Source organism: Bos grunniens, chromosome 3 (assembly GCF_055505025.1).
Source record: "Bos grunniens cultivar Pamir isolate PY7600 chromosome 3, Bosgru_T2T1.0, whole genome shotgun sequence".
Taxonomy (NCBI): Eukaryota; Metazoa; Chordata; class Mammalia; order Artiodactyla; family Bovidae; genus Bos; species Bos grunniens.
In genome coordinates this window covers 58,978,076-59,001,416 of record NC_141167.1, presented here as the reverse complement: position 1 = coordinate 59,001,416, position 23,341 = coordinate 58,978,076, and the positions used below count along the sequence as shown (strand labels likewise).

The 23,341-nt window shown below is 32.3% G+C and overlaps 1 protein-coding gene across 33 annotated transcripts in view; it reads right to left on the bottom strand.

The window, feature by feature from the left end:
• ADGRL2 (adhesion G protein-coupled receptor L2) overlaps positions 1-23,341 on the bottom strand; it is a 306,832-nt gene that overhangs the window by 52,838 nt on the left and 230,653 nt on the right. For all 33 annotated transcript variants that reach the window (XM_086394356.1, XM_086394341.1, XM_086394364.1 and 30 more), the window contains one exon: positions 4,261-4,370. In XM_086394356.1, the coding sequence (XP_086250482.1) occupies positions 4,261-4,370 (110 nt within the window). The remainder of the gene's footprint in view (positions 1-4,260; positions 4,371-23,341) is intronic.

Here is a 23,341-nt window from a genome sequence, read left to right as displayed (position 1 = left end):
TAATATTATAAAATTCTCATTAAATTCTCTACATCACATTTCCTAAACTTGTAATACAAAATCTATTTTTAAAAAAAGTAAGCAAAATACATACAAGGAAAAAGCAAGCACAGTAGGCAAGGAGAAAAAGGAAGAAAGAATTATGGTTAGCTTATTATGACATTGTCTACCATCATCAATTTACACAAAAGCAAGCTAGCATGCAACAATCATACTGAGCATTCAAAGCAAATACCTTGATTTCCACAGACCCCATGAAAGGTAAATGCTTTCATAAAACAAACCTGATTAGTAGAGTTACAGGAGAAAAAATCCTCCCTTCAAGATATTTAAAGAAATAGATTATAAAGTTACGAAGTGTGCTATAGAATATCCTTGCTGGTAAACAATATTTAAATAATTATGAACTATAAAATATTATTTTAGATTGTATGTAGGCTTTGAAGTATGTTGCCTGAATTTCATAAAGTGATCAGATTAATGTCTGTGATTCCCCCTCTTCCCTTATTAAAATGCATTAGGGTGTGTCAATACTGTAACTCCAAATGGGTACTCAAAGATACTGTAGTTGCACATTTCATTAAATGCCTTAGCTTGATTAATTTTTCTTAAATTGCAATAATTCATCAAGATTAAATACTGACCTCCTGAAATACCTTAGGGAAAAATGAGTTTTGTCATAGGAAACCTTCCACCCACATTAAGAGACCCTGCCCCGATCCAACTTGGTCAATTTAACCACTTTCAGGAAACATACTTGCTTTATTAATGAGTAAATCTGACTACATCCAGTAAAAATGAAATTCAGTGTTACTGACATGGAACAATTCTTTTCTTTATTAACCACTAGTCCTAAAATTACTGCTCAGTGAAGAGCAATATTATACCTGCATAGAATCAATAATGGAAGGGGCGTGGTGGGAAAATAAGGATAAAAGAAATCATTAGTGGTGAGTTTGCTCAGACTAACTCTATATACAGCTATATTCTTTCCTTTTAGGAAAGGATGATTTTACTCAAATAAATCAATTAAATGCAAAGAATGGAAATAATAAATTTAAAAATATGTTATGCATCTAAAACAGAAATTAAAACAAGTTCAATAAAGGATGTAGAAAGTATATTTTGTTTTCTATTAATTGAAAATGGCTGAGTTAGTTTTATTACTTGATACACTAAATCGACAGTGCAGTTACTATGCAAAATATTAAACTGGTAAGACTTCATTTATGATTTAACTGGTATCATTTATATAAAAAATAAAATGGATATATATTATACATAAAATTTACAATTTTAATGAAAACTGAGAAGTAACATCCAAATGTAAAAGTAAAAATAAATTAAAACCTTTGATGATTGATAAAGTGTATAAAATATGGATATTTAAAACAAAAGACCTCACATTATGATTTTTATGACAACCTAAAAGATATATAGCTCTGTCAAATTAGTCAAAATTTCATCAACCCAGAAAAATACAATAAAGTTAATGAAATTAGTATTTTTATCACAAATATATGCTGTAACTTTTCTTAAGAGGCTGTACGAATTAATTCATAACAATACATTTACTATGCTATAGAACAAACATAAACACATGACTCACTAACAACAGTGGAGGACATAGTTTTGAAGACAAGAAGTCGACTGAAACAAAACCTACATACTCTGTATCTGAAGTGACACACTATTTCATTCTAAATAATCTTGTTTATTCATTAATAACAACATATCAATAGTAAAAGTTTTTTTTACTCATCAACTAAAACATAGCTAAATTTATGGTATAATTTTAAAAACTTAATTTGAAATAAGAGGATTCAAAAACCAAAAACAAATCATGCCTATGGGACACGGAAATTTTGATTTGATTATTCTCCTTTATGCATAGGATCCTTATGACTTGTTTTAAATGCATATTCATTCAATTACTAATCAACTATAATACACGTGTCTGTCTATAAACATACAAAGTAAAACAAACTACAGCATATGTAATGGACTCTGTTGCATAAATTTACTATAAAATTTTCAGAGATCATGGAAAATTTCTGAATTTTTGTTTTTAAACTAAGAGAAAATAGTTTGGGATGGATATGTTCCTGAGGCATTTGCTCAGGATAGACAGTGGCATAAAGCCAGATGATAACAGACACATAATAAATGCTATTTGTTGGTGACAGTTTTTATCAACTAAGCAAAGGATAAAAGGAGTATGCAAACATTACAACCTACTAAAATACTATTAAAACAAGGGAAAAGTGAAAGCTAGGAGATTAAAATAAAACCAAGTATGAGAGATGATTATAACAGACAGAAGCATGAGGAAAAGAGATTGAGGAGATAACACAGACCCAAAATAAGATCAAAACTATCTAAAAAGATCATTGGCAGTGAAAGTCCTGGAATTTATAGTGTGTCACCACTGTACGGTATATAGGAAGTATAATTACTTCTATTCTTTAGCAAGGAGTAGTTTCTACAAAGCCACAGACTTATTTCTGCTTCGTGCAAATATCTAGAAAGGTAACAGCAAATTGATTACTGTCTTTTTTTTTTAAAGGACAGACACTAAAAAAAACAAATACTTCTCTTGAGAATAGCTATTTGCAAGTTTGGTGCACAATGTACACCACTTCTGGAGAACTGAAAAAGTAAAATTTTGAAAGTTAGATGTTCCAGAAGATATCCACACTTTCCTTTCTTAAAAAGCACAAGAAATAACTTAAAAGTCTGAAAATAATATTTTCTTAACACTGTTCTTGATCTACAGACTAGGTTACAGGAACTGGCTCCAGAGAGACAATTCTTGGCAGCTCTGACTGATTCCACTGTGTGGGAATGGATGCTGTATTCCTTTTCTAACTTGAGGACAGAGACCATGCTAAATTCACGCGAAAGTGACTTTACGGAACAAAATTTTGGTTAGCTCCAAAGAATACAATGTTCCTCTAGTGGCACAGGAGAATGATTATGTGAGCCACCAACACTACACACAAGAGAAATGATATAAAGATCAGTGCACTCAGTAGGCTTCCAATCCTACAAATGGTATAGAAAATACTGAAAACATAAAAAGCATCCATTTCACGGTAACACAGGAACACAGAGCAGGAATGAAAAGAAAAGATAATCTGTGTTTGGCCTTTGATCCCCCACACAAAGGCAATTTATCAAAACTGCGGGCAGAGAAGAGAGACAGCGCCTTCACGGGATGTGTAAGAATGTATCACTACCATACTGGACATACTATAGTTATCTAAAATTGGCCCTTTGTTTTCAGAAATATTGATAGTTTAAGCATAGCAATCTAGTTTTTAAGGTTCTGGAAAAAGCAATTTCACTATTAGAGTCCATCGTTTTTTTAAGGAGGGAAGTCCTCCTAAAGCAAATCAATAAAATTTCTGCTAAAGAATTCTTAACTCAAATGCCTGTGAATTAAGGTGACATGACACATATATATATTTTTTTAATTTAAAAAGTAAAGGTGATAAGAACAATACCAAACAAAATATATTTAATCTTTTTAATCATCTAAAGTGCTTTTTCCTACTGAAAATGCAGAATACAATTCTAAGTATGAATTCTGAGGTTAGAAGGAAAACTACACAAAATTACACTATTAGCTGAAGCCTACTTATGAAGTTTCCAATTAAATTTTAAATATCCTGCTAAAGGATATTACTAAAAATGGATGTTGAGAAATTAAAAATGTGTTACATACTTGTTACATCTATTTTTTTTGGTTAAGATTTTATCACCAAATCTGGTAAAGGACTGCTCCTTTAAGAACAAGGGACAAAAAGGAAAGCACTTGCCTCAGTTAACTGCAGTGGTAGCTTTTACCAGGCATTAAAGTTACCACAACAGCAGGTAGCCATTCAAGTAGCTTACTATTAAAACTGAAGTCAGTTCCTTCTTTAGAAAACTGTGAGCCAAACCAATTTGTCAGCAACTGGTATTGGGCAAAAGTACAGATTTCTATCAGCCCTATTGAATAGCTAATTCAAGTTTGTTTTCTGGAAAAACACTAGCCTTAAAAGCCAAACACTTAAGAACATAGACAGACACTTGGCCAGCTTCACACTATGGCTTCCTTCCACACTTCATGAAGCTTAATTGGAGGCCCAAGTCTGTTAGTGCTCTGCATGCATAATAGTTCTGTAGGCCATAAACATATGCTTCTTTCATATGGGTCCTCTTTCAGCATCAATGAGAAATGCTGTAGAAAGTGAAAAATATAAACTTCATACTTACTGTAAGGGACACATTCATATTGGACCTCAAGATATTTGTATGTTCCGGGACATGGATCAGGAAATACATCTGACCCAGTAACTACTATACACTGTGTTCGATTGTTGCACCTGGAAAACAAAACAAATCAAACTTGTGTAATAACAATGTATTTGTTTATTCTTAATAAAAATATAATAGATAACTGATCCATATTGTCTTTAAGCAACTAGTACCATAACTTTTAAAAATTCTACTGATAATAGCTTACTATAAAGAGATACAAAAAGTCCTATTTTATTTATGTTGTCATACCTCTGTATCATGGGTCACAATGAATTTTTAACTGGAAATAAAAAGAAAATCACTGATAGTTTTCTGTTATTTTAGTATACATTTTAATTGAAGTTTTTGACATGTTCAACATGTACTGAAAATAAAACTTACTTGGTTTCCTACTATATTTAAGAATTAAAATTGCACCTAGAAGAATGGAACTGAACAAAAGATGGAGTCATAAATTGAACAGCGTGGAAATAAATTTTGAAAACATATTAAAACAAAGAAAGAGCCAGGTTTTTAAGTTTATTCTCTAAATCAGGTTTTTGTGTTGTATTCTATTACAGATATTATACACTCTTGAATACCAGATACCAAGCCAATGGATTACACCTTCCGTGCTTTTGGCCTACCTATATGATAGAATGCATTGAAAGCATTTAGCATAGTGTCTGGTACATAGTGAATGTCTAAGCATTGCGTTACACTCACTATTTTCACAGATCAATATATTTTCAACATATGATTATACAGTCACTTTTTCTAAATTAACACTCCCTGAAATACAACATTAAAAAGAATGTCACTAATATGAGACCTGGAATGCCATATTTATTCCTATTGGCAGTATTTTCTTATTTTGTGTTGTCAATGATTCATTGTCATTGAGACTATTAGAATTAAGTTAGAATTCTAGGCAAGATGATTACTTATTTAAGTTCTATGAATTTGTCCCAATGATCTTGTTATAAGCTATATAAAGGCAAGAACTATTTCTTTTAAATTTAACTTTCTTTTAAATTTAATTTTAATTTAATTTCTTCTAAATTTGACTTGATTACAACCCAATGGAACGTTTGCAGGGTTCTTACCATATTTTCTGTCAGTATATAAATTAGGAAGACAAAGCAAGCAGAACAACAGCATTTTAACAAAATTTACTTAATAATTTGAGTGTAAGACATTCCATAGTGCATTACTAGACTACAGAATGGCAAATAAAGAACGAAAGCCTAGTTTTTAGCACAACTAAGTCAAGTAAGGGGAAGGAGAACTGTGTCAGAGAGGAGTGGGTATGTAAGTCATGAACCTTTGAGCCACTTCAGCTCAAACCAGGTTGATTTTCCCTGCAGAGCAGCAAGACCTAAAAACTTCTATAGGATCAATTATGCAAATTTTATAGGTCAAGGTATAATAAAATGAACTTCAAGTGGATGCTTTAACTATTAAGTAAATTATAACTAAAATTGCTTATACAAATATTAAACTAATGCACAAATCCCTTTATTCAGTAATTCTCTTAAATGGTTCAATCATTTAAAGAAATTTGCCAGTGCTTCTCCATTTAGTGTAAATGAATTATTTTAACATGACTCATGGAAAATTTTGATATCCTAAAATTTTAAATCACCAATGGATTTAAGATTTCTCAATAGATCAATGTCTATTATTTCAATTGGTTCATTTTCTTCTTAATTTCATAAGAGTTCATCACTTCTTTTAAAGTTTCTTGATCTCAAGAATTCTCAACCACTAATCTAGTCCCCATCAAAAATTAAAATCGTTAATTTCCTTGCTTGTACTTATTCATACCAACAAAGATCCTCCCTTTATCTCACCCTCAGACTTCTCAAAAACAAAGAAATCTAAACTCCTGTGGGTTAGATACCCCTTTTATATACCCCATCTATATACATGTTATAGCCACTCAACAAAGCTCTGCCATGTTTTAATATTTATAAAAACGATCTTAATATTTATTCAAAATATACTCATGATAGAAACCTGATAAAATAACAATCAATGTCACAATATGTTTGCAGGAAGTATATAAAAGATAAGTAGTATTGCTTCCATTAATTTGTTTAAAAGAAGATAAACACCATAAAATGAAAAGTAATTGCTCATATTTACTTTTTCTGAATAACTCTGAATTAGTCATTTGACCACAATTACAAGTTCAAATTAATGTCACAAGCAATTATAATAATTTATATCACACAATTTTTATTTCACTTAATAATCACATTGCACAAGACAGCAAAAAGTACTAATTTTAGAGCTAAGTGTTTAAGTAAAATTGAAAAGGTTAAGAAACTTAATGGAGTTCCTACAAATACAGTTATACAGACTTCTAGAATTCACAGCCTCCTAAGATGTCAAAAAGGTTTATTTTACGTATCAGAAGTGCAAGAAAATAATCTTGAGGGAAAAAAAAGGAATATGGGTACTAAAATAGTAAAGGGTCAGCAAGAAGAGGAACACAAAGGTGCAAGAATATCAGATTTGCATATCAGTATCTTGATTGATGGGAAAGAAAACCTAAAATCTTAGAGGACCAAATGATGGAAATAAAAATACAGACTATGTACATTCTTTTATGAATGAAGCAAGTAGTCTTAAGTTTCCAAATACAGAAAGTGTAAGGGATCAAGGAAAAAGGAAATACCCTATGTGAGCTGTTAGTACTAAGAAAAATCCCAAAATTCCTTCACCATTATGCTGTTAGTAAGGCTGTAAAACTACAAACTGCTATTATTTAAGAAGACAGGGAAAAAGAAAGCAATTAGTTAGCCACAGAGGCAAAGTAAATTCCCACCAACGGCTCAGCTTCAAGTTTTCATTCTAATGAAAATAAAAAGTCACAACTAAGCCCAGAAAGGAAAGGCATTCAGCTGTTTGCATTCTCAGCCCTAAGAACATTTCCAGGCTTGAGCTTTTCTCTCTTCCTCCAGAGAAAAAGATTTATCATAAAGGTATGGCTATATGAACAATGAAAGTATCAGTATATTTAGTAATACCATGGGGACTCATTCTGTTAAAAATTTATACTTTTCTTAAATGCAAAACATAAAAATTCAGTATGAATAAGAACAAGGCAGAAGAGGATAAACTGGGTTTTCTAAATAGGTGGACTTAAATTATGACTTGAAGGAAATGGAATTACTGTTCTCATAAAGAAACACTTCAGCTTTTAAATAACTGAACTTATTTTATTAGATGTTTGTAAGGATACACAATGAGTTAGGATAGTTAAAGCACTGGTTCTCAAAATATGGTTGTTAGACAAGGAGCATCAACTGGGATCTTGTTAGAAATTCATTCTCATGCCCCACTAAAGACTAACAGCCTCAGAAACTCTGGAGTTAGTACCCAGGAATCTGCTTTAACTAGCTCCAATGATGATTCTGATTTATGGGGACCACTGGGTTAGAGGCAGGTTTAGGTACCTAAGTAAAGACTAGATTATATATGGGAACACATGCTTTTGCTCTATAAGTCTTAATAAAATACAAGTGACATAGAAAAGCCTTTAGTGATGAATATGATTTATGCAGCAAGTACATGGTACAGTTTACAATGTTAACGTATCTTCTATTGCTAATTTTGATCATAAGAATCAAGGATCCCTTGATTCCTAACCTGAGAGGTCTCAGTAAGTACAAATTCTAAGCACATGTATATATCATATGTTGAGCCCATTTTCAACAACAGAGGGAAAGTGTAATCTTTTCCTAGCTAATGAAAATATATAATACTAAATACACCTGGAAATAAAATTTTTGGTAATCTGTAAAAATATGTTATGTTTCCTAGACACAAGATGTCATTAAAAGTAACAGAAATCAAATCAAAACCCAATGAAACCACTGCAAATTTTTCTATATTTAACCTTTGACTTATCTATTCAAACACATTTTAATAAAGTAGCTCAACTACAGGAAAACATACTATTTATTGTTTTTAGAAAGAACTCAAGGGACATAAAGGCAGTCCTTACAAAAATTTACCTTTAAGCAATTTCTTGGATATAATATATGATTTAACATCATCGAATAAGTAAATGTAAAACTATATATGTACTCAAATCTCAAATTCTAAGCATATAGTCATGTTTAATGTTCTAATGACATTCTAAAAATTTCACAAAGTTCACATGTTTAGGTAAAAGGCTACACATTATTTCACATCATTGGTTTAAAAGCACCATTAAAAAAATCACCTATGTATTATTTCTATGCATTATTTTAGGTTACAACTTTCTATCATATTAAATATTTCTTCCTCTAATTTTCAAACCTAAAATATATAAATAATGTAACACTCATCCTTAGAATTCCATATGTAAAGTAAAATAAATCTAATAATAAATACTTGGTAACATGATCAAGTTGAGATACTAGAATATAGTTATTTCTGATACTAATATTCATAAAATTTACATTTTAATCATAAAACCCACCACACAGAAAATCCAAAATCCTGCTTTAAAGGCCAGAGAGCTGCTTTAAATGGAGCAAAAACATCTGAATTTAAAAAATTATTTAGAAAATCATTCCTGTCTTTCTACTCTAGTGGAAAAAATTATATTCAAAAATAAAGCTAAATGTACATCTCAAAAGCTGAAGAAAATAAAACAAAAAGTTTCGGAGATTAATGGTCTATTAGATTACTTTCCATGTACAATGGAGTACCAGTATACCTGCTTATTAGCAAAACTTAGAGTATGATATTTAAAGTCAGTGATATTGTCTAGGTTTGTGCAGAGTATGTAAGAGAAAAATACCTTCAGGAATATCTAGAGTATCTTTTAACCATCACAATTAGCAGATGGTAAGAAGTTCAAAGTATTATAAGTCTATTTTATTTTTTAGAGGTAGTCAATGTTCTTAGGTTTCAAAATTAAATTCTAAGATATCTACAGTATTTTTTGAAATTAAGATAAATGTTGCCAAGAAAAATGTGTAATTGATAAAAATGTCTTTTATAAATATATATTATCATTAATTTACATACTAGTATATGGAAATTATTTAGAAATTATCAGCACAGATTAACAGTGGTATTTTAAAGAAACACTATCTTTTTATTTTGTGGACAGTAGTGCTTCATCTCTAATGAAACATCAATAATGCAAATAAACTATTAATATGTTGCTTTCCTTAATCTTTTAAAACTGTAAATGAAAGAAGGAACAGTGCACACATTACTTATTATAATCTGAGAATAAAGTATATAAAAATCATCAGTATACCATATCATTTGATGCTGTTCAGAAGCAAAATTATTTGCTAATTGGGGAGATTAGTGCTTAAAAGCTGAGGCTTTAGAATAAAACAGAATTGAGGTTTTAGTTCCAGCCCTGCTGCTTACTTAACTGTAAGTCCATAAGCAATGTACTAAACCTTTCAACCTTAGCTTTCTTATCTGTAAACCATAATACCTCCTTTAGAAGTTTGTCATTAAGGTTAAATAGGATAATGTAAAGTAAACCCTTTGCACAATCCCTCAACAAATATGAATTACCAGTAACAACAAAAATATCAGTAAGAGTAAGTACTCCTTTATATAAACCGGACATAGATTTGCAAACCTTAAAGGTGCAGAACATCTTTTGTTCTTCCAGAGCATCCCCTGTATTTCCCATATGATTTCCTGTGTATGGCTTTAAAAACAAGCTGAAGTAGTCAGCAAATTTGTTTCCTTTCCAATTCTAATTTTGAAGTGTACAATGCCCAACAAATTGCTTTTACTCTTCTTTTGATTATCTTCTGCTCATTATTACACTTTACCAAGTGCAAAGTATGGAGATGAGATTCCATGTGTAATCTATTGTGAGAGGTGTTTTAATCAATAGTCTTGTTCTGCTGATTAAGCAGGGGCTTCTGTTTTGGCAAGATAACATTAGTCTCTCCAGTCATGCTCCAAAAACCATTGGGAATCTTCCCCAGATCATTAGATATGCTACAAAAAAGCTTTGGCACATTCTCTTTTCTTCCTTAAATTACTTCTTCACTGTCCCATCACTCCTGTTTCGATGGCACTGCATTATTATTGCATCTCCCCTGAAACTTGCTCTAGAGCTATGTCTCCAGGCCATAGGATGCCATTTTCCATTGAAGATTCTACTTGAAAATATAAATTAAGAAAATTTCATTATCTCCTGCCAGGGGCTATTATTCACCACAGTTCTAAGGAAGATTAAAAATGCAAAATCTACCGACTTGAACAAATACTCCAGCATTCAACAGAAAAGCTCAATGTATCATGACAGAAACTAAAAATTAGTGTTTGCTGAAATTTGGAGTCACCCTCTAGAATTAGACCAATTCTTTATTGAGAATGTATGTGTAGTGTAGATTGCTCCAATAATTTCAATTTCTTAGTGGCATCTGTTATTTTTTAAATTCAATTATAAAATACGAGTAATAACAAGTCTGTTTCTTTCTTGAGATACCTTCTGGAGATGAAATAAATGCTTTCAAGGAAAAAGGGTAACGTGATGATATTCCTTTCCAAAGGGCCAAATGTAAACACCACATTCACAGGGGTACTTTGGAAGAGTTTAAACCACATCCAAATGGGGAATCTGCACTTTTCTAACTGGACAGAATGCCTACAGTTGATACTATAAACCCATCCCCTAATTAACAGACTAGAAATGATATTCATTCTTGAGTCTCAATTACCAAAAAATTATCATATGTCAATAAGTAAATTTTATTATCTTCAAGCACACAAATTTTTAAAATTTACAAACATTACTAGAGAGGACAGAAAAATAAAATGAAAATAAAGAAAAAAGGTAACTGTCAGGCTATACATTTTTATTGGAGGTGATTATATGCCTGGTACATAATAACAATTCAGTAGTTGCTTTTGAATGAATAATGATGAATGGTTAATCTGATTACTGCTGCTTGTAAATAAAGTTATTAGAAAATAAATATCAAACATCTAATTCTGCTTCAATCAGCTGTACTTGATTCTCAGAGAATTCTGTCAATTTGGATAGAGTTTTGTATCACAAAAGCCAATAATACAACACTAGGGAGACAGATCTAATTTAAAGGGTGGAGGAAAAAGTACCTTTTATCTTCCAAATAACTTTTGCATGCACTAACAATTCCAAATGATCAAGGAATGCAGTACTCCAGGCACTGGGACCCTGTCTTTCTGAGTCCATATTTACTGTATATTTTCTACACACATAGCAGATAACCTTAAAACATGAATAGTTACGTTCCCAAATAAATTTTCTCAAACAAAGCAATCAAATAAAGTGAGGGGATAAAAAGAAGTTATGACCCAAAATATAAAATTACAACGATCCTCACAGATAAAAGAGGGAAACTGAGTTTTTTTTTTTAAAGCCTTTTTTTTAAACTGTATAATGAAATGCTCTTTTATCACCTAAACTTCCATTCTGAACAGCTAAGGAAAGTGGGTCCTGCTTTCTTTAAATATTTATTAATGATGATTTGTGAGCCTAACTAATTGCTATATAAACATAACATTAGGAAGCTAAATGATGTGTAATTAATATGATAAAAAAGAGGTCTCCTAAAGTAATGTTCCCATTTGTCACATAACTATGTTCTCATAATTTATTTAATAATTTGTGTATTGTAGAAGATTTCTATCCATCATATAGTATTTAATTCTTTAGGCATGTTAGGATGTTACACTCAAAGAATTATATATTGTGCTTTCTAAAGTGTTCTAAAATCCTTGAAATGAAACTGAATTATTGAAATGAAGTTGCTACCCTAATCTCTAGGAAAATATATTTGAATGCTGATACATGCGTGGATACATAATTTGGAAAAATAATATATAATTTTATTGCATTCCTTTTCCTATATACTGGTATTTTCAAAAATTTGAAATATAGTCCTAATTTTTTAAAAATTGTGACTGTGATTTAATCTTTGCAATTGTATTTGAAAAAAAAGTATAGAAAAAGTCAATTTATTATTTAAATAACTATACGCAAAACTACAAATTATTTTTCTGGCCTATCAATTTTAAATATAAACCTATTTGACTGAAAAAATTTATCATATGTAACAAATATGTAAGAATAGAAAATGAAAAAAATAAGTATCAGGTAACCTACAGAAAATCAACAAAAGCTTGATATAAAATCCTGTGTAGGCTTTTATCCAGAAGGTTGTCATTCTAGTTTTTACTGTGTTGAAAACAGGGATAACATGAAACTGATACCTTCCATAATCATTCTGTATTAGGAATTAAAACCACAAAGTATGCATTCTTTAATATTTATAGTTAAATTTGCATCTCAGAAACTCAAAAACAACCCCTCAAAAATTCCACATTAATTACTAAAATAAGGTTTTTGAAATGGCAATGCTGATTTTCTAAAAACAACTCTCTATGTTTTAGGAACCTTTGAAATTCCTTGCAGTTTTTACTGGACCTTGGGGTCAGTTTAATGCAAATTAGGCTGGACTCAGAGCCTTATTAATCCAGTACAAAATCTCTTGTTTGTAGAAATGCATATTCAACAAAAATGCACTTGCTTTTAATAGCAAAATAAGAAATATTTATTTACAAAGCATGCCACTGAGACTGGTTCATTCACAGGGTCATCAGGTCTAACTACTTAATGAAAAGAACAAGATAATTTAAGTGAGGATAAAAACTATAAATATTTGAAGTACTTTAAAAATACTGCTTCTGAGTCCAAATTTTCAAGACCTCTGCTTTTAATAATTCAAAAAATTATGACCTGTATCAATTAAGAACAATTATTTATAAAAATGTTAACCTACTATAGTTTGTACTTGCAGAAACTATCACATTTTTTTAACAAGGGAAATGGGAAATCACTATGGGATGACCTAGTTAGATTAAATTTAGCAAGAAACTTGTTACCAGACCATATAAAAGACACAGCATAATAAGACATGACCTTGCAGAGCCTTGGAGCCAATCTATGATGTTTTTCCTTTCGATAACCCTTGCTAATTATCTGCAAAGTTACAGACCCTTTTGTCATGGGTTATTTTTCCTCAAATTGTGAGGGGATTTTTGGTTCCTAAATATTTAATTAGTCTTGTTATTAGAATTGTTGTATATTTCAAGCATTTTGATTTTCATACTCTATTCCTTCTAATTATCCTCAGATTTAGACTGGTCATCCAAAATCTTTGCCTTCTGTAATTATTTACTTCTTAAAGATCATTCCGTGAAGAAATATTTTCACTCTTATGGCTCTTCTTTTTCACAAATGGCTTTTCTGGTCTGTTAATTGCCCGCTCAGAGGATTAGAGTTTGAAATAATGCAAAAGAACATGCAACTAAAAGGAGTTTTAGAGGGCAAAATTGAGTAAACTAGATTTTTGTTGTTCCTATTTTAAATTCCCCTTAAAGATAACACCCTTGGTTTAGATGTGATTTTGACAAACAGGAAAATTATACCATAAATATTTTTTTCTGCCTCCCAAGATGTTTCATGAGATGTCATTTATTCAGTCTAATATAAATCTCTGCATATAAAAGAAATTCATCTCTAGTCTAATTGACAGCTAATAAATTTCTTCTTTTACAGACCTCACTTTGATTACAGTACAGCAGCTAATGTTCACACAACTTCCTAGGTAATCAAAATGAAAGCACAGAAACAAATTCATAAGACTTTTGGTGATGTGGCCTTAAAAAATCTACTATCTAGGCAAAAGTAATGTCAAAAAAATACAATTTTTGTTAAAGTATTTAAAATTGACTCAGGAAATTTTTTTTTGCTTTTTATTAAAATGACTACATTCTGTATGTGCTCATTTTTTTTTTTTAATCAAGAGGCAAGAAAGCACTGCTGTTCTTTACCCAAAATGAATTCTTTCAGTAAGAAATCTTTCACAACTTTTAGTACATTCTTTCCTCATCAAACTTGTTTTTCAGTTAAATGCACTTTTTATTACTTTTATTTTACAGTAATTTATTTTCCTCATGCAACTTATAAAGCTTATAAAAAGTATATAGAAATGTTTTGTGTAAAAGGGAGACGAAAAAGCAAAAGTGAGCAGTATCTTAATAATATGAACTGAACTGATACATTAATGCTGGAGGACAGGGAAATACATAGTGTTAATGGTCAACAAAGGGATAACTCTCGGAAAACAAAATGCTATGCAATTATTCTGCAAGTCATGAATCTTTTTTATTAATTATGTGGTCTAACTTTGTGCCTCATAAAAAACATAATCTTGTTATCCTTATGTTATTCTAATTTAAAAAGATGCATCTGAATTCTCACAGAAAACACTGTCTATACACTTCTTGAGCTATTTTTCCCTTATGGAAGAACCATTTGAAGAATCTTTTCTCTGAGGGTAGAGCATTTTTTGAACTGAGGACACCAGACTAATAGTCTGAGCATCTCCTATATTCCAACTCACAGTGATGCCCTTAATGCAAGCCAAAGAAGAAACGCACATTTGCAAGAAGCATGTACTAAGCAAGAGGAAGAAAAGGCTAGCACATCAACTATTCTGGCCAAACAGTATTCAACTCTTCCCCATTTACGCGAACCTGAAGCGATCTTTCTCTCCTTTCCCTATGGCAGTTAACTGTCTATATAATTAATTTGGCAATTAATCATATTCTGCTTTGTGGCTCTATTCTATATTTTGCATACAATTGTTATTTAACTCACCAGTATTTTCCATGTTTAAAATTAAGCTGTAAACTCCTTATGTTTTTGTTTATATTCTTTTTCAAACACCCCCAAAGAGTGTTAGGCACTTCATTGTATCAGTTCTCATACCATGAATGCCTTCAGCTGTTTCTAGGACCCTAGTCTTATCTCCACAGTTAGATACTGTTAGGCTTCTTTTAAATTCCTTGGAATGCCTAGTCCTATTTAGGGCAAAAAGTGCTCACTCAGTAACTACTTCCTAAATTGGAATTCTCATTCCTCTATGTTTTACTGAGGGTTTTTTAATTGAAGGAACAACTGAAAATCTCCTGTTGGTACATACTAATGTCATTTACATTAATAAAAACTGCAGAAATTTTGTAGAGATGTTTACCTAAGTATTCTGTAAGACAAGAGACGAAAAACAATAAAAACAAAAGCCTGGAACCACAGACTCATGGGATACTCAGTAGTAGAGCAGGTGCAGAAGGCTAAAAACAATCTTTAATACTCATAATCTGAATATAAACAATCAAATTCATCAGAGAATTATAAAGAGGTGGATACTCTGTGGTTCATACACTCTCAAAATTAATGGAGTCTCACCTAACTGATAAATATATGGCAAATTTCACTGGCTTACTTCTGATAAATCAGAACTAATGTTTAATCATGACAAAATATTCATAATCTAATCCTTTTATCAAACTGACTATCACTGCAGGAGTCTCCTGTGTTTGCACAATTAAAAACCCCATGTTAGCTGTATATAATAAGGCATTACATTTGATGCAAATCCTTTTCTATTGAAAGAAGTGCCAAGCTGACAGCAGGAAGTAGCTGATAAGAAAGCAACAAGGCATTGCTGATGGCATTCTCCATAACTGAACACCTACCCATAAGCATTCAGTCTACAGTGTATTACCAAAAGTGCTCGTTTTTTAAAAAAGCACAGATCAAGGCAAGTGCCCTCTGCTACATCTCAGTCACAAAGGCAAAAATTATCTAAAATCAGATAGATAAATGATAGATACCTAAACTGATAGAAAGAAAGAAAGGATGGAAGGAAGGAAAAGATAATTTTATATCCACTGGTGGTTCCGGTACTAGAAACAGTGATACAAGACATTATCTGCTGCTATACCCTAGTTACAGAATTACCTACAATTTGAAAGCACAGTTATACACTTATTATACCACATCCAAACAAAATCTAAGAAGCAGAAAATAAACATATGGATATGAAATTATGTTTTACCATTCTCTGTAAGTGAAACTTTGTTGTTCTCAGAGTCCATATGAAGGGCTTAAAACCCTAGTGCTATTTTTCTATATTACAGAGTTTAAAATTTTAAATATAATATTTTATGTAACTATTTCTTAATTTTGAGAAATATATAAAGAACTCAATCTTTGAAAAATCCTTTCCTGTGTAGTCTAATTGCAAGAAGAGAATTCAGAACACCCCAAAGGAAGGAGAACATTAATAAGATGCAGTGTGGTCTAGAAAGTTTAAAAAAGTGAGGACAGAAGTTGTATAATTCCTTTAATAGACCTACTCAGTACTCCCTCAACATTTTCCTACCTCACTGCATTGCACATCCCTTTCCTTTCTCTATCAGTTTTTAGACATCTACTGTGCTATCTGAAAGATCTGGTATCAGAGTTATTTCTGTATGTATCTAATCTTCTTTACAGATTATAATATCTTGGAAGGGGGAGCATATGCTTTAAGCATCTTTGAACCACATTGTGCTTTATTCTAAAACGTACTGACTTCAGAAACGCCAGTGTGTACACTTAAAAATATATATTTTCTTACCAATTGTTCCCAAATATCTTAGCGTGTTTGACACATTAGTTTGCCCACCACACAACTCAGTAATTACTTGGAAGCATAAATCAATGAATGAAAGATAATTTTCAGAAGTGAAGCATAGTTCTATAACCATGTAAAACTCTGATTTACATGGTTTGCTTAAGTTTCTAACAGTTGAAGGCAGAAGGCTTCCATTCCATGTAACATTCCTAGCCTAAATTAGCTTCATATCAGTAACTAAGCTCAGTTCATAGTGAAAGCTCAGTTCATCATGAAAGCTCAGTTCATCATGAAAGCTCAGATCATCATGACCTATAAAATGTTAGACTCAAGAGTTTTAAATACCACTAACACCATGTAAAGGCTTTGGGAGTACAGGGCTGTGTGCTGTGAAATGGCAACACTGCTCTTCTGAAGCTAACATGCCCTCTTAGGCCACAGACATAAACAGGGTAAGCATACTCAATAATGAATGACCAGGAAAACACCTTTATCACTGCAAATTAAAGATGAAATGTCTACCTAATTATATTGTACACATTAAAATGAGGTGGATGAAACTGGAGCCTATTATACAGAGTGAGGTAAGCCAGAAAGAAAAACACCAATACAGTATACTAACGCATATATATGGAATTTAGAAAATGGTAATGATAACCCTGTATGCGAGACAGCAAAAGAGACACAGATATATAGAACAGTCTATGGACTCTGTGGGAGAGGGAGAGGGTGGGATGATTGGGAGAATGGTATTGAAACATGTTTAATATCATGTAAGAAAGAATTGCCAGTCCAGGTTCAATGCAGGATACGGGATGCTTGGGGCTGGTGCACTGGGATGACCCAGAGGGATGGTACGGGGAGGGACGTGGGAGACGGGTTCAGGATGGGGAACATGTGTATACCCGTGGCGGATTTATGTTGATGTATGGCAAAACCAATACAATATTGTAAAGTAATTAGCCTCCAATTAAAATAAATAAATTTAAATTTAAAAAAAAATCTACTGCTATTTTTAGATTTTAATGTCTTACGAAAAATACAGCTAAATACAAGATTATCTGTAAATCTGTATCTGAAGTTGCACATTTTATAGCCAGAGTTTTAGAATTATTTACAAAAAGTAGTCTAATACTTAAAATAGTACACTCATACATAACACTACATATTTTGTTAGAAATAATAGTTTATTAAACATACTTGATGTCATTATTATGAAAAGGAACACTGGACGATCTTGCTACTGCTCTTATCTTTGACCCTTTAGCTCTTCCATTTTAGCACCTTCATTACTGTCAAGATGCCATTAGAATGTCTGCCACTTATTTACATCACTACATCCTGGACAAGAAAAAAATCTTCTGGGTTCAATCAGTAATACTTTCCTTTTGTATTCAACTAAAACGCAGAATAGCATCACACAAAGGACAAGATGACAAAAGATAAACTTTAGAATGTAAAATGTCACGTTTTAGACATGAATTGGGCATTTTTAAAATGTGGTTTAAACTGTTTTAGTTTTTAATCGTCAGACTTCTTTAATATCTGTAACCAATAACACTAATAGGACTTGTTTTTATAATTACTACTACTACCTTTCTTAGGTTGGCTAACACGGGAAGCAAAATTTGAGCCACAGTCTCTGAGATGCTTATAATGTCCTTAGAACTATCAGTGAAGCCTTAACTGAAGCAGGATTAGGTAGTCTGAGAAGTACAATTTGGCTGCAAATAAAGGCTTAGCAAATTCCTCGGGGGTGGGAGCTCTGAGCTTGGGACAGCTCTTCAGGAACGTGTTAAAATGCAGCAAAAATGAGGAGGCCAACCTTTGGCACTCTGGCATTCAGTGGAATTCCTCTAGGGAGAAGGATTTATATCCCTTTAGCCCATGGCAGTTCCTGGGCAGGGACTCACTTTGAGCCCCTCCTCAGGTAACTCCCTTGACAGCTGAGGGGGAAAATGGCCTGGTCTGAAGCGGGAATCTGGGGGGCATACCATAATATCCACTGCAATGCTATAACTGTAAAGAGTTTAATGGACTGTTTGCAAAAACAGTTCTTTTACTACCACTTCTCATTTTCATGGTTTTTATTGTATTTTATCTTCTTGTACACACTGATATGTCAATCCTGTTTACTAAGCGATATTCAATGGGTTTCCTATGGAGCAATGAACCTTAACAGGCAGTTTTTAATTGGCCCACATAGGAAACCACATTACTATTAATTCCACAGCTACAGCATAAAATAAAACCAATGCTTCTCAAACTCTAGAGCAATTAGACCTCTCGGCTATTTGGCTAACTCTGCTTCATGATACCCAATGCAGTTAATTATATTTTTTGATGTTAATAGTCGCTGTCAGTCTCAAGCATAACTTCTCTTTGATGAATATTTAAATTATATTTGAATAAAAATAATCTTGGTTACATTTCATATTCAGTAATCATCACAGCTTAATAAAGGTCTACTTGTCAAGGGTTGAAAGAAACTGAAATGCACATATAAAGGTTCTAAACCAAAGCATCAGATAATATATTTGCAATGACCATAATCTATATCTCGACCCAACATACCTGATTATATAGTTTTAAAAGGTATAGACTCACCCACACAATGACTTGCAGCTAGACTTCAAGTTACTTATAAACAGTCTTTCAGATTATATACACAGAATTCTATTAATTAACAATGATAACATCTTAGGACTGTATCATAAAATAATTTAATGTGTGGAATAAAATGAGAAAATTTTTAAATGTGATAGAAAATTTAGAATTCATTCTCTTCCATCCTCTTGCTGTATTGTTTTGAAAAGTTCTGAGAGTAAAACTAAAAACAAACCTTTGATTTATCAAAAGATTTTTGATGATGTTACAGAAATCCACTGAAATCATTATTAATCATTTAATGATTACTATGAAATCATCATAATTTAAAAATTATGTTTTCTGTTACATAAAGGTTTTAATAGGGGTCGGAAGTGGGGGTGAAGGAAATTTCCAAACTTGGGAAACTGGACAGTGGAAAGAAAATATAAAAACAAAGCCCATTAGTATAATTTCTTGAGTGCTTGTTTAAACCTCATATAGCTTAAAACTCCCTTAGTTTATATTATAATAGAAATGCTTCAAACCAAGCATTTAACAAAAAATGTAAAAATGCTAATGTTTTCCTATCTCAGCCCTTTTATTGAATGAATACATATTTTGCTATCTACTTAATTAAATTAATAAACTGATTTGTTAAAATTTTAACTTTTCAATTTCTCCTTTCAAACCCTAAATCTTTGGGATATAAAGGAGACAAAATAAAATACAATTAAAAAGAAAGAAATATCCTGAAATGCACACATTAACCTAAGACTGTATAGTGGAAAAGTGTGCCAATTTCTAGTAACACATTATAAATAAAATAGGAGTGGATTCTAGTTTATATATAAAGTCTACATCTTATAAAACAGGGTTACCACTTTAAGAAAAAATTACAAGTAGAAAATACAGTACCAAAGTGAATAATTATTTAGGAAAAAAAGGGAAAGCACAACAAACATCACTAATTTTTAAAAGCCTACAAGTATCACAGTAACAAACCACAGAAAACGAAAATAACATTTTAATAATTTAATTGGTTTCCATTCATTTACAATACTTTCCTTAATATTTTTTTCACCAAATATCTCAAGAATGTCTCTTCACAATTTCATATTATTACTTTCTATAATTTTTCTTTTCTACCTAAACTGCGGATCAAAATTTATTTTTCATTATTAATGGTGTGGATACATTAAGTAAAAACCTACAATGTGCTCATATTCATTGAAATGCTAATAGTATGTGCTCCACAAACACAGGTATTCTGATAGATTTTGTTTTATATGATACTCATTAAAAAAGGAGAACAGTATGGTGCATTTATAATTATACATACTACCTTTGATCTGTTCTCTATGTTCTGTATATAATCCACCAAGAATATACAGGAAAGAACTTCAGTTTTGATTAGTTATCAATAAGAACCAAATCTCCCACTTGCAGTTTTACACATTCAATGACTAGAAGAATTTTATAGTCTAGCTTTCGATTCCATACATTTTAAATATTATTCCTCTACCACCTGACATATATTATATGTCCCAAAGGACACATTCAAATTGTAATATGATATCTGACCTTCCACCAAAGAGCCTCTTGATGAAAGTGAAAGAGGAGAGTGAAAAATTTGACTTAAAACTCAACATTCAGAAAACTAAGATCATGGCATCCAGTTCTATCACTTCATAACAAACAGATGGGGAAACAATGGAAACAGTGACAGACTTTATCTTTTTGGGCTCCAAAATCACTGTAGATGGTGACTGCAGCCATGAAATTAAGATGCTTGCTTCCTGGAAGAAAAGACATTACCGACAAAGGTCAGTCTAGTCAAAGCTATGGTTTTTCCAGTAGTCATGTATGGATGTGAGAGCTGGACTATATAGACAGCTGAGCACCAAAGAACTTTTGAACTGTGGTGTTGGAGAAGACTCTTGAGAAGTCCCTTGGACTGCAAGGAGATCCAACCAGTCCATTCTGAAGGAGATCAGCCCTGGGATTTCTTTGGAAGGAATGATGCTAAAGCTGAAACTCCAGTACTTAGGCTACCTCATGCGAAGAGTTGACTCATTGGAAAAGACTCTGATGCTGGGAGGGATTGGGGGCAGGAGGAGAAGGGGACGACAGAGGATGAGAAGGCTGGATGGCATCACCGACTTGATGGACGGGAGTTTGAGTGAACTCTGGGAGTTGGTGATGGACAGGGAGGCCTGGCGTGCTGCGATTCATGGGGTCACAAAGAATTGGACATGACTGAGCAGCTGAACTGAACTGAAGTGACATGCAAAGTATGTGTTCAATTAGATATATCAGTAACAGCTTTAATGGTTATTTACTGTACTAAGGTTCAAGAATTTGTATTGTAACCTCCCAATCCTTGGACAAAGAGAGATGTTTGTAATTCCAGTTAGTTGTCTTAAAACAAACTAAGCCAAGAGAGAAAGAATTAGCGCAAATCCATCACTCAACAGAAAATAACCTAAATACATCACATAGATGATGAGTTAGTAGTATTTATTTATTTTTCCCCAGATGCATTTTATCTTAATGGAAAATGGTTGATAAACTTGACAACACAGATAAAAACACTTGGGATAAACAGCATAAAGGTAAGACTGCAGTTTCTCAGAAATGCAGGCTTAAACCCTATGAGAATGAAGAGGTTCACTGAATAAATATACTAAGCAAGAGAAAGCCATGAAATTAAAAGACGCTTACTCCTTGGAAGGAAAGTTATGACCAACCTAGATAGCATATTCAAAAGCAGAGACATTACTTTGCCAACAAAGGTTCGTCTAGTCAAGGCTATAGTTTTTCCTGTGGTCATGTATGGATGTGAGAGTTGGACTCTGAAGAAGGCTGAGCACCAAAGAATTGATGCTTTTCAACTGTGGTGTTGGAGAAGACTCTTGAGAGTCCCTTGGACTGCAAGGAGATCCAATCAGTCCGTTCTAAAGGAGATCAGCCCTGGGATTTCTTTGGAAGGAATGATGCTGAAGCTGAAACTCCAGTACTTTGGCCACTTCATGCGAAGAGGTGACTCATTGGAAAAGACTCTGATGCTGGGAGGGATTGGGGGCAAGAGGAGAAGGGGATGACAGAGGATGAGATGGCTGGATGGCATCACTGACTCGATGGACATGAGTCTGAGTGAACTCTGGGAGTTGGTGATGGACAGGGAGGCCTGGCGTGCTGCTATTCATGGGGTCGCAAAGAGTCAGACACGACTGAGCGACTGATCTGATCTGAAGCAAGAGAAGGGTACCCCTGACTAGCAAGTATGGATAATAATACAAAAATAAAATATGCCAACCCCTAAAATATTATAAAACATCGAATTAGATAAGGCAGATTTAACTAATTTTTCCCACTAAAAATTAATATGAAAGGGATATAAATATCTTAGACAGGTTTTAAGTTTATCAATACCTATAAAGAGATCAGGGAACAAAGAAATAAAACCTCCTTCATATAGCTCTAACTTACACATAAAGTTTCTTTATAAAGACTGAACCATCAGTATAAAATTGGAAAGGGTTTTATGTCAAGGAGAGCATGCCTACACTGAAATCTATAATCATTAAAGTTAGCCAGAGAACACTTGTAGAATTGCAACTGGAATTTAATGAATTTTCTTGTTTAACTTCTGAGAATCTTCTAACATCCATCAGTTGTCATACGAGGGTTTTGTGTGGAACTGTGCATGCATTTAAGTATCTCCTTTCTTTAAATATTTTATACACAGTATCTGTTAGTATACTTGAAAACAACAGAAGTATATATACAAAACCTAGATAACAGAATTATTTTAAAATGATTATTAAATATTATTTAAAATCAATTTTCATGCAACTAGGATATTAATGAGGTTCCAGATATAGATACTTTGAGGTTTTAGCCTCTGAGACGAATAATTCAACCTTTTTCAAGGTTCACAAAGTAAAAAGAGGGTATCATATTGCCCATTTCTT